The 13,405-nt window shown below is 40.7% G+C and overlaps 1 protein-coding gene across 3 annotated transcripts in view; it reads left to right on the top strand.

Moving 5' to 3' along the window:
* The window catches only part of FGFR2 (fibroblast growth factor receptor 2), an 82,728-nt gene that overhangs the window by 19,230 nt on the left and 50,093 nt on the right, over positions 1–13,405 (top strand). For all 3 annotated transcript variants that reach the window (XM_029085494.1, XM_029085496.1, XM_029085495.1), the window contains 2 exons: positions 5,254–5,423; positions 12,648–12,771. In XM_029085494.1, the coding sequence (XP_028941327.1) occupies positions 5,254–5,423; positions 12,648–12,771 (294 nt within the window). The remainder of the gene's footprint in view (positions 1–5,253; positions 5,424–12,647; positions 12,772–13,405) is intronic.

The raw sequence follows: 13,405 nt of genomic DNA on the forward strand, positions 1-13,405 counted from the left end.
ATTCCTACAAGTAGTCTGTTTTCAATGAAAAGTTGCATCATAGGAACTCGGATTAATACAAGAGAGTTGTGATTTGGCAAGATCAGAGCTGTATGGAAGTTAGGGGTGGAACTTGGTGTGGTGCTTTTGCAGACCACTGAAACTTGAATATCTCATGCCTTCTAAGCCTTCCCATCAGTATTATTTGCCATTCCCCTTCTAGATTTTATATTGTGTCCAGAAGGCCACATCTAATTTAAGAAACTCTTGCAAGACAGATGGAAAATCTTCTAGTGGAAGGTGTCCCTGCTTTTGGCAGGGGGGTTGGAACTGGATGATCTTTAATGTCCCTTCCAACCCAAGCCATTCTATGAAAAGTGAACGAGGAGTTGAGGAGTGGTCTCAAGTCCTCCCTGAGCGTGCCATGCAGTGGTGTCTAATGGCCACATGCCCTTTACCACCTTCTCCTGCCAACCTTAGGCAGAGCCTGGGGATGTTCAGGACCTCACAAGGGTCCCTAGTTGCTTCTCTTTAAGAGAAGAAGTCTTTAAGGGTTTCCTGGATCATGTTTTGAGCTTTGGAGATCTAAAACAATTTAACTGATAATTTACATGCAAATTACAGCTGTGATCATTAAGGATAAGCAATGGAAATTGGCTCGGTTATGCCTTTACTGATGGAAACAAAAGGCCATAGTCTTCAAAGGTTGTTGCTTTTTGATGAAACAATTCTGATAAAGTCCAGCTGTCCTGGCATGTTAATTATGATGTGATGAGGCAGGAAATGGCTGTAGTGCCTTCCACAGGAAACTGAACCTTGGCATTCTCATTCCTGCATATTTAAAACTAAAGCAAACCTTTTAGAGTTGTTTTATTTACGATGATAAGTATTGTTTTAAGCTTTTTTTAAAATTTTCTTTGCCTCTGTTACAAATATATTTTCAGAAGCCAAGGTTTTCAAATGCAGGCAGAGAGGCTGTTGAGGAAATCTAGCTGAATTTTCAAGGCTGACCAGAAAATACATCCGCTCTTGAAGTCAGCAGAGGCTGCGAGTGGGTCGATAGCTGTGAGGAGCAACTCGCTCTTGGGAGAGGAGGACACTCATCTGTGTTTGACCATTTGCCCTGTGTGTATTTTTAAGTAAAAGGCATGCATAGCAGATTTCACTCTGCGTTTGGTGTCCTTCTACTTGACAGATATTTTAACTGTCTGAAAAAACACTGGGGTAGATTTGTTCCAGACCGCATCCTGAATGGCTTTTTATTACTTCCAGCTTTTGTTGAAGGGATTAGTGGTTGTGGGGAAGGTGCAGGGTTGGTTCCACTGCAAAATAGTCCACACTCTCCACAAAATGGCTTTTTTGGCAACTCAGTTTTTCCTTTTGTAGCCCTGAGGAGGTGCCTCAGCTTGGTTCTGGAGGGCCACCTTCAAGGATGTTGATCTGGGACTTCTTTTTTACAAAGCTAAGGGCTGATCCTCTTCAGTTCCTACTAGCAGCAGTGGAAAATACATTGTTGGTACTTGTTGCCTTGTCTTCGTCATGATTTTGAGAGGTAGCCCTAATTTAAGGGATTTCTATAATCCTGGCTCAGTTCTGGCAAGGCTGTCATGATGGTCACACTGAGGTCCATCAACAATAATTTATTCTGGACACCCCTGGGTAGCTCTGAAGATGCTGCTATTCTGCCTTGAATTCTAAGTCAGGTGACTGGAATCTTTATGGCTTTTTTCCTTACCACCCTTTAAACAATTTCTTCTGGGCCAAGCCATGGTAAATTGGCACCAAGAACAAAAAGTATCTAAATGTAATCCACATGCTGTTCTTTTCATGCCTTGAAGAATTTCAGAAAGGATGAAACAAGGTTCAAATTCATCAAATCCTGTAGAGTGGAAACCCACTCAAGGGAGCAGCAAAAATTGGATGTTGCCTAGAAGTGTTTTTTAATTAAAGGTCAAATACAATAGTACTGAAAACCTTGGCGGGGTTTGATGCGGTCATTTCAGGCGTGCTATTGCCCACTCGAGGTGCTTGTCAGGCAGATTTGGGGTTGACTACTTTTGTATTTCTTTGTATTAGATAAGTCCAAATAAAAACCGAGGTGTCCTGAAGTGAAGTGGTCCCCTGGGCCGCCTAATTTCAATTTCACATGCAGGAGATTTGCCTGATTAGATATAATGTATTTGCAGTGGAGTGCAGTGTGGGTCAGCAGGATATTTTCTTCACTAATGAGAGCTCTAAAAGCAATCAGGAATTCCCACCCGTTCCCCTGCTGCTCTTACCGCTACAGGCTGGATTTTGCCTTGTTGTTACTGTGAATTTTTAACGGCAGCGCTACCTCCTTCCACCTGTCCTGTTAGCAAGGATGGGATGCGATGGACAGGGTCCGTAAGTATATATATACCACTTGATGGTATATACTCATTAACTACATTCATTCTTGCTTTTAGTGAGTCTGGATGTTTTTCCTCTCAAGACAAATAAAAGCAGTAAAAGGTGTTTTTATTAATGGATAAAGAGAAATGCTGTGCATTAATTGGATCAGTCGCTGTAAGGAAGCACAAATGAGTGCGAGCGTCACAGTTTGTGGATGTTGCTGCCTTTTTTCTCTTTTCCCTCAAACATACTGTGGAGCTGCCAATATATGTTGCTACTCCCTAGTGAAAAATCCTAGGATGCCTTGAAGTGTTTTCAAGTGGCATTTTCAACATGTGATGTCCGCATGTTTTTCTCTGGGTTTCCCTGTGATTCAGGAGCCTTGCAGGTTACTCTGATGTGAGGGTTGTGCGAGGGGAAGCTTTCCAAGCAGAGTCCTTTGACCCAGCCCAGGGAGTTTCCTTTCCCCCCTCTCCATGGCACAGAACTGAGCTGCTTCTCTTCATTCCTGTCTGCATCCTCCTGGCCCCCTCTCTGCTCTCACCTCTTCCATAGAGCAAAGTTTTTCCTCTCTGTGCATTTGTTGTATATGACACTTATTGTAGCACTTCTTTTCCAGAAGCAGGGGTGGTTTTTTTAAAGGGTGAGGGTTGATGGAAAGGGGGGTTATATGCAAGAAAACCAGAGGATGAGCTGCACTATAATGTAGGAGAAACCTGGCTGCGCAGAGCAGCCTTGCTTAGGGAACTGTTGGTGGCTGGATCCTGATCAACTCAGGTACCCTGGTCCTGGGCTTCACCTTGATGGGACCTTCTCTGGAGGTGGGTCCCTCCAGCTCATGGGCCACAGGGCCCCATCGCTGTGGGTGAGCTGTGGAGCTGTGGCTCAGAGGCTGTACTGACCAGCAGATACATCCAAACTTCCTGTGCTCTACAGGTGTAAGAAGGTGCATGTGGTGGACATGATGAAATGTGACCATGCTGGCTGCAAAGTTACTGGGTTGGTTGTTATTGCCTATTTGGGGTCAAATCTAGGCACTTTGATCCATTTGAAATACCTATAGAACTAATTTGGATGGTTGATTGGCTTTGACCTGCCACAGTTTACTTTGACTTTGTGGTTCTGTGTGTAGGGCCCAAGATTGGTCACCTTACATTGCTTTGTGGAAGATGCTTATCAATCCAGAGAAAATATCCTTTTAATATATCAATACCAACATGTAATTCCGCCTTTGCCTGGTGTCCTTGTAATGTAATTTGCTCTTTGTGTGTAGTAATTAATTCCTTTGGTTGGCTTTGTTTAAAGTCTTCTGTTGTTTTAATGTGATCCTCCAGCAAACAATGTTAACAGTGATTTTCCTTGCATCCCTAATTCACTTTAGTCCACGGAACAATTTCTTAGTGTTGCAGTTAAATTTTCAATAGTTACCTGATTTTCTATTTTGATTACACACACAAATTTGCTTTGCTTTTCTACTTCATTAATTTTAACAGTAACTGCCACTTTGGGGGCGGGAGGGGGGAATCACTTATCGTTCTTAGCATCATTATAAGACTTGCTTTTGGAATGTTTTCTTTATACTGAGGGAGACGTTGTTAAAGGATTTATTCCTGTATTTTCTATCCAGCTGTATTTTTATTTAGAGAGGGGGGTGGCAGGATTTCTGAGTTTGAACTGATTGTAAGAACTGCTATAAATATTTGAGGAACGGAAGAGTTTATTTATAGTGGAGTGTTAGGCTGCTAATGAAGGAAATGAAACAGGGCTGAGAGAAATAGAGTTATTTTTCTGGACCCCTCTAGTCCTAAAAATTCCACACTAATCTGATTTGCTTCAGGAAAACCTCATTGTAAAAGGAATTAATATTTCCTACTATTAAACAGATCTTAAATCTTTAACTTTTTAAAAACTGTTATGGTGAGACAACTGAAGTGATGCCATGAAGATGCTGTGCAATGTAGCCAAAATGTTGCATGGATCCAGAGCATGGGACAACCTTGTATATGGATCTGTCTTTCCAAATTTACTTCTTGAAGGGTAAAAACAGATGGGTTGCTGTATGCTTTGTTCTGCTGTGTTTGCTGTGCTGGTATGTGATGAATGATTGGGAACCTGGACAAGAGAAGGGGTTTCCATGTGCTTCTACTGCTCTTCTTGTAGGCACAGGCTGGGCCAGGGCATGGGAAGGAGCAAGTGAGAGCAGGAGCCTTGCCAGGAGCTGGTAAAAGTGACTGCTTCTGTAAATATGGGCTCAGAGAGACACTCTTGTTCTGGTGTTGGACATCAGTGAACATTTGGGCTTCGACAAGCTCGTGAGAATGGGAAATCCACACAAAATGATCAACGCTATTGCTCAGTTTTGATGGTCCTCCAATTGAAATGTATTTCAGTGGTTCCTATGAGCACAGCCATGGTACACTTTAAATTTTAGCACGCTGCCAGGCAGGTAGGTATGTTTATCCCCCTTCTAACATATGGGGAAAGGTTAAGGCTGAGGCTTCCAACATGTCTTCTGAATTGGTCTGTCTGGCTTCAGAGCTGGGATCCAAGAATTCAAAGTTTGTTGAGCACTTGCAATAACTCAACTTGAGGTTAAAGCATCTGATCATTTGAGTCTGCTGAAAATCGGTCCCTCTATCTTACTTGACATACACAAAACAAAGGGTATCTGTGGTCAGTTATTGGAATTTTATCATAAATTTATATAGTCAAGGCTGCAGACTGAGCTGTTTGCAAGACTCTGGTCAGCACTTGTGGCATATGATTTCCAGTTGTGTGCTCTTTCTAAACCACACTGTCTCTGCTAAAACAAATACCTGCAGCACTGTGTCTGTGGAAGGAGCTGGAAGGGGAGCTCGGTTTCCAAATACTCATATTTCTGGATGTCTCTCTTTGAAATAGGGGCACCATATTGGACACATACAGACAAAATGGAGAAAAGGCTACACGCGGTGCCAGCAGCCAACACCGTCAAGTTTCGTTGTCCGGCGATGGGAAACCCAACACCGACCATGCGATGGCTGAAAAATGGGAAAGAGTTTAAACAGGAGCATCGTATTGGTGGATATAAGGTACGTTCTCATGATGTAATTTGGGAATTTCTGTTCTTGACCAAAAAAAAAAAACCCAAACCCCAAATAAACAAACAAACAAAAAGCCCCAAACTTGCTGAAGTCAACAGAAAATCTTTTAATGACCTTGGATGAAATGTAGAAGAAAAAAAAAATAAAGTTGTTTTCTTCTGGGGAAGTATGGGTGGTTTCTTTGGTGGTTTCTGAGCACTAATTCTATTTTTTTCACTTCTCAAATTCAAGCTTGTAGCATAGCAGTGCAGCTAAGGATTATATATAGGGACTTATTTGAAAAACTAAAGTCTGAGTTTGCAAAGCAGATTAAGGCTATTTATTTTCCTGTTTATTTTCAGCTGCATTGTTAAAAACATGACCATCCCCTCTGGTGACTGTAGGCAGTTTAATAAAGGAAGGGTTGGAAGTCAAAAGTTACTATTTTCTATAGAGTTTATGGTCTGTGAAACTGAAATGGGAAGGAGAATTTGAGGGAAAGTAACAGCAATTACTTGCAAGGGTTTGTTTGAATTTTAAACGGCTTCAGATTAGATGCTTCATTCTAAATTGGTGGTTACTGATTAAGAGAGAGTTTTAGAGAGGCCAGCGAGCTCTGTGAGTTAGTGCACGGACCTTTAACCTCCCGGTATCTGCCTAGGTCAGGTCAGGAGTCAGGATTCGGTCATCTTATCCTGCTCCTCACAGGGAATGGTAGTGCATGACTTTGATGACAAGTTACTGTTCAAGCCCTACCCTTGCCATCCTACCCTGTGTTTCTGAGTTGCCGTCACCTCTTCTGTGGACCTTCTGTCCATTGTTTCCTCACATACCCAGCAACTTCTCTCCAAAGATGAGAAGTTTCCAAGTTAATTCACCTTGTGTCACTGTTGTAAGCCCCAGCCTAGAACTTCTGCTGAAGAGCTCGGAGTAAGTTGTGATGGTAATTAAGGCAGAAGTTGACTGACTTTGCCAGAGGACATAGTAAGCTCTGAGTTCTGTGGGCTGCCTCCCCACTGCCTTACCCCAGTGACTGCAGTGTTTTCAGAGTGCAGCGTTTTGCGATGCCCTGATGGTGCCAGGGTGTATTTGCTTCATGTTCTGTTGACTTGGATCCTGCTTGGGACAAAAAAATGTTTTCCAGTGCAGAGGAGGACAAGCTGTAGTCTCCTTTCCTCTCTTGCTAGATTTACTGTAGAAAGTGTCAATTTTTCCAACATTTGTGTTAGCAGAGAGCAAAGCCCAGAAAATCTCCCTGCATGAACACTAATTATCTAAGTAGACTTTTCCATCTATGTTTGCTTACACCATAAATTACTGTTGCTTATGAGTGTACACCTGGCAACACCTTCTGCCTTTCATAACGCTATGGAGTGTTAACGAATTGGCTACAATTCAGTAATTCAGTGATTTTCACCTTTCTCAGTGCTTTAAAAAAAACAAATAAAAGCCAATTAAAAAAAAAACCAAAACCAACCAACCAACAAACAAACCAAAAACTCTAAACTAATCCTGTCTTGGAAAATAATAGTCACTGTTTCGGTACTAACTGAGACATTAGTTGAACACTTTACATCTCATGAAGGGGAAATGCAGATATCACTCTTGAAAACCATGAAGGAAAAAGTGTGTCTTGCAAGGCAGGATGGAGATACCTGATCTCTGGTTTGGGAGGGTGATTTTTGGCGGGGTAAATCAGCCCACGTGGGACTCTGTGCTGTCACTGCTAGACTGTGTTAAGGATCTGCCTGAGCTCATTTAAACTTGTGCCCATTAAGTGGCACAAATTAAATTTTTGCTCATGTATATTAAACATATACAATTTCCTAGGTATGTATGTACTCTGGGAAGAAACCACAGATGCCTTTTCTAAAGCCAGCTGGAAGTGAAGTATATATCTATAATTCTAAATCATAACTTCTTACATCTCTTTAGTCTAGAGGGGGAAAAAAAAAAAAGGACACAGCTGTGGACTTAAATTTTAGACTTTCTTGTTGCTCAGAAATACATCAAATTTTAAATGATCTAGTAGCTTTTACTTATCATTGTCATTCTGCTTACCAAATCTATGTATATTCTACATTCTGTTGGTGTTTTGAATAACCATCTTTTTAAAATAGAATCAGTGAATGGATGTTAAAGAACGAGGCCTCCAGAGCTTCTGGAGGCTGTGTCATCTTGTTAGAGGGGCAGGATGAGGTCACTGTGGGCTTATTCAAAATTATTCTGGAATAAAGAGAGAATTGTATTTTCTTGACACCTCTATACCAACAAACTTGAAATCAAGGAATCCTCAGAAAGGACTGAGTCTTTCCATGTTCGTCTACATTCAGCCAGCTGTTACAGCAACTCATGATGATTCTTGTATGCTAGCTATATGTAAAGCATTTCTGCTGGAGATCTTCATAACATTTTGGGCAACTGGAATAACTGGAACCAAAATTGGCCGTATCTGCCATCACCAGTTGATGTGACACCATCCGTCCCTTTCAGAAGGGGCAATCATCCCTTGAAGACTTTAAGAACAAAGTAAAAAGAAGGAAAATGTGAAGCTTTTCACTAGTCCTCCAGCCACCTCTCTCCTGCTGCCTTGAGCTAAGAAATCTCTTCTTTGTGTTCTCTTTATCGCAATCAGATAGTGACCTGTAGCACATTGTCCCTCTGACTGGGGAATGTATGTCTTGAGTCAATTTGCACTCAGGCAGGCTAGCAGGAGGGTGTATGTGCTGGCCAAGATAGCTTCCAGAGTGAAATTCCTCCACCATGACTAATTCTGGGTGGTGAATTTCAAAATCAAACCTTCTATAATTTTTCAAGGTATGCACAGAGTTCCTACAGCAAGGAGAAAGGGATCAGTTATTGAATGTCTAAATCCTTTTTGATCTCTTTTTATCTGTCTCTCAAGTGATGATGGCTCTTGCTTGTGTGTTTAAAGACATTTTATAATTTCTTTGAGTGAATAATATAAATCCTTTGTGAGACACCACAGGGGCCTTTACTTTTCTGTACACCACCCAGAAAGCAAATGTATTTCTATCGGTTGTTACTGTTAAAGCATTAACAGGTGTGTGTTTTCACATATGCATTTTGATAAGCTTCATCACTGCAGTCATCTTATACACATTTAAATTCAGCCAGGTAAATACAGAGTAAAGAAAGAGTTCTGCCTCTACAGGAATTGTGAAAGCCTTTGGCTTTTGCATGGATGTTCTGCACGTGCTCTCTCTGCCTGATCAGTACCAGTATGTGTCTGAACTGTGCTGGTTTTGTGGAGAATCATATTTTGGTTTCTAATCTTTATTTCTTTTGATAGTCATTTAAAATTGACCCCTTTTTACTGTTTTTTTTTTTTTTGCTAAGTGACAACTTTTGATCATGTTTCCATTCTTATTTTAATATTAAACAGAACTGTCCCCAATTTTTATATGATACTCCAAAAGAAAAGTGTTTCTATGAAACACATTCCTTGCCCTTCTGTAGATTTCTGACCAATTTTTTTTGACATTTTGATTCCAGTTCAGGTTTCCCACCTCCAAGCTATATCTTAGGGCTACATCTACATGCATTTGATGTTGATAATATAGTTTAAAAATTTAATTGTTTGGAGAGACTGTTAAGAAGAACTGGTTAAAAATCTGATGGAGAATATGGCCAAGAAAACACCTCAGTAATTTGCTAGAAGTGTCTGTAACTAGTCAGGAAAAAACATGTTGAAATTATATTTATTATCTAAATAAAGTACCGTTTTTGGGTAAGAAGCACAGATAAAACATGAAAATAGATATTGCAAAGCAATTAAAAAAAAAAGAGGGGTAAAGCAGTTATTAAACCGTGTGAACAAAGTATCCGAAAGGCCAAGCTGTTATTTGGGATACTCGGAATGCTGTTGTTTCTTGAATTTCCCTATGTCAAGAAAAGGCAATGACAAATTGGAAGGGGTACCCTGAAGACCAAGTGATGGAGTGTGTGGGACTGTGTGGTTATTCTCCAGGAGTTTGGAAGAACTCAGTATGAAGTAGGGCTTCAGGGGAACAAGATAGTAGAAATAACAGGATAATAGCTGGCAAGGAGCTAGTCAGGTTGGAGAGCTGGAGGAGTTTCCTACAACTGATAAATCTCTGGCTGTGGACACTTGTCCTTTGCTGGACTCCATGTGCTTGGTGAGGATGCTCCTGCTTTCAGCAGCTTGTTGCTGCCCTTGTGTTTTTTTCTAGTGGATTAATTCACATGAGCTCCCTAATATGTTCTGTCTGCCAAGCGAACTTGAGTCGTCTATTTAAACACCCTGGTATTACCCAGGGAAACTTATTAGGGAATATTTGGAGAGCTGTAGCACTGGTGTCTTCAGTTAGAAGGGCCCAAGTGAACAACCAGGAGGGATCTAATGGCTTTAACCTGTGTTTGTGTTACCAAAGAGACCATCTATTTGCAAGTTTAGTCACAAGGGTTGGGTTTTGTTTGGTTTGGTTTGGTTGGGTTTTTTGACCAAAAATGAACATGATTGTTGTAGTTCATCTGTACACGGAAGGCTGGTGTAAGACCTGTATGCTGTGGAAGCTCTGCTTTGAACTTCTTGGGAAAGAAGGTTTTATATAAACTGGTGTGATGTTGGTACTGGTTGTTGGTAATGGCGCCAGTTTTGCCACTCAAAGACAGACTTTCTTGGGATGAGGGAGTGACAGCACATTATTTAAAAGGACCATGATAACAAAGCCTGTATGATGGTATTGCAAAATGCATGGATGTAGGGATGTGGCAGGACCATGTGGCTGAGAACAAAAAGTTCAATTTGGGAGTCTTCAGTGGGAGAAGATGCCGTCATCCCCAGCAAAGGGGAGTTTTTCTGGGCTTTGCAATGATGCACTTGTAACCAGAAAGCAATAAGCCAGCAAACTGAATTGAGTTGAATCCAGATTCATTACATAAATCCAGTTGTGTGACGATGTGTCATAAATGCTTTGGGCCTCTACAGCGGTTGTTTAGCTTAAACTGACGAGGCTTATGCTGTTTTTTTATTATAAAGATATTATCTCTTCTTGTTGGAGTTACAAGAAGGGAAATTACACAAATACTTTTTAATATTGCCATCCAGTATATCCACTTGTGGGTGTAAGTTAGTTATGTTTTCTTATTGAATACTAAACAATCTCTTGTGTTTTCCTATCAAATTAATTACTTGCAGCTTGTTACCAATTTTTATTTTGTTTTAACTTCTGCAGAACCATGATCTGTTCTTCCTGTTTTGCAGTCAAATAGGTTATAAACACTTACTCTGATTCTGAGAAGCGTGATGTAACTTGTAATGGCAAAAAGTTCAGGTCACTTTGACCATGCCTCCCCCAAAATAGCTCATTAAGGAGTAAAATATGCAAAATATGTAGCTGTTGTGTTTGTTATTTACCAGTGTTTTATGACGGTAATTCTTCCTGATCCAGACTTTGACGTTGCTTAGCAGAATAATAAGACAATACAATAACCCTGATAAACTCTTTCTAGCTTTATAAACATATATCTTAGCTCTTCATAGTATGAAAAAAGAAATAAAAATCAATGTATAGTTTTGATGTGTACCATGAAGATGAGGGGCTGGAGAGAGGACCTGTAAGGTTGGACTGGAGATTTTGGGGTCATGTTGTTACACATTTCACAGAATCACAGAATGTTGGGGATTGGAAGGGACCTCAAGAGATCATCTACTCCAATCCCCCTGCCGGAGCAGGAACCTAAACGAAATTACACAGGAAGGCGTCCAGGCGGGTCTTGAGTGTCTCCAGAGAAGGAGACTCCACAACCTCCCTGGGCAGCACTGGATTTGGTTAGCATCCATGCCCTTCACCTGCTGCTGGAGTCTCATCTGCATTTTCTTTGTTTTTCAAAGCCCATGTGGCCAGTCGTTAGCTAATATTATTAGCCTGTAACTGGACAGTAATAGTAATAACTAGCTAATGAGCTAATTACTAGCTGGGGGGACTAGGAAAGCCAAGAACCCCTTACAGAGAGGACTCTTTTCTTCCAAGCTTTGAAATGAAGGCGTTTTTGCCTCCAGCAAGCGTGGGAGCTAAGCTCTTGGCACCGGGACACAGCCCTGTGTCACCTTCTCCTGCTGGATAAGCACCTACACAATAGTCAGGCATGAAGCAGGATTTCAGACCTATAGTTGTAATGGTCTTTTAAGAATGGATGGTTACTGGAAGTGTCACTGAATGATCCATAAATTTTTCTGGTTTACTGCACTGAATTACTACTTTCCATTTGGCTGATTAAAATGACTGTACCAGGTTGGGTTTTTATTCCATTTGCTAAAATATGTACTTCACAGTTGAAAAGTTGTACATTACAACTACATAATGTTAAGATCTTTGAGTGCTTTGTCATAAATGTAATGCTAAAACAAGGGATTAGTGAATAGCCAGCAAAAGGTCATTTTGGGAGCCAATTTATGATGCAGGAAATATATATGTGTACTGGATGACTCTATATCCTTCCAGTATTGGGCTGGATCTTATTTTCTTCAAGACCAATGCCAGCACTCAACTTTTGAGTTCAAATGGGAACAGAATCAGCACCTTTAATACCTCCTGTCCGAGAAGGATTATATGAAATAAATGTATATCCTTATGTTCTGTTTCCATGAGGGTTTCTTCAAGTATTTTTCATGAGGCAACATCTTCCTTTCTGTCTTGTGGTACCCCAGAGGCACAAGAGATGTGGCTGCTCTGTTTCGGTGGGAGGAATCCCAAACATTGCCCTTTTGTACTTTGTTTCTCTAAAATGCGGGCTCTATAGGTGAGCTATTAGAGAAAGTTGGAGACTTAGATGTTAGGGGATCATATCCATCCCATATTGCTGGTGGGTAGTTAATATTATCGGATGATTATTTAGAGACAGATGGGAAATATCCTAAGGGCATGAATTTGCTTTGGAGTGGATTGAAAGGTAAGACAACTGCTGCTAATTGGTGCCCTCCTCGTAAGCCTGGTAGGACTGAGTGTGCATTGATGTCTGCAGTGCTCAGATCAGGGACAAGGTGAATTTATAGCAGAATGTACGAAAGCTTTCACTGATCAGGAATAAATAAAATATTTCAGTGTCCAGAACTGTCAAATGAGCACAGCAGAGGCTTTTAAACATGGATTACAAAAGGTTAACTACTCAGAAAAGAGTTCTTTTAGAGGAGCAGAAGGTGAAACGATGCTAATGAAGTTCCCAACCTTTCTGGTTACCACCCACCAGGTCCGCAACCAGCACTGGAGTCTCATCATGGAGAGCGTGGTCCCGTCTGACAAAGGAAATTATACGTGCATAGTGGAAAACCAGTATGGATCCATCAATCACACATACCATCTTGATGTTGTCGGTAAGTAAAGCTCTGTCCCATGTAAGACAATGTTTTTAATTAGTGAGTTTCTCTGTTAAAACGTTTAGAACGAAGCTGATACATTTGCATTAATTTTGAGGGTGATTTCACAGTAGTCTAAAGAGAAGATTTCACTGCATAACTTTATATATTCAGCTGCCTCACTCGTGTCTGTAGGACTAATCTACCCATGTTTTGGTAAAGGTGTACTAGCCATGAGTGCAAATGAGATCTTCTTGTGATCCACCTACAAGCTTACTGTGATGAACAAAGAATAAATACTGATGCCATTTTAACCAGTAGTGTTACAATTTAATCATTACTTGTACAGTTGTACTAACACAAATTTTAATAACTGCAGTTATGAAAACTGTCAAGGGATCCTTCAGATTGCTGTTATTATAGCAGAAATGATTTTTTTTTAATGAAAAGCTAGTGAAGCTAGTGCAGATGTGGAGCTTCAGGAAAGGTACTTTGCATTCACAGCAGTGTGACAGAGATCCAATCGTGGCCCATTGTGTGGGCTATGAGGAGTCTCTAAAACATAGGTGACAAAAACTGTGAAGAAATGGTTTTACTTGAGGATAAACTCTAAAAAGCTATCTGAATTCTTAGTAGTAGCAAAGCTGTGATT

The sequence above is a fragment of the Antrostomus carolinensis genome, unplaced genomic scaffold (genome assembly GCF_000700745.2).
Source record: "Antrostomus carolinensis isolate BGI_N321 unplaced genomic scaffold, ASM70074v2 scaffold4476, whole genome shotgun sequence".
Lineage (NCBI taxonomy): Eukaryota > Metazoa > Chordata > Aves > Caprimulgiformes > Caprimulgidae > Antrostomus > Antrostomus carolinensis.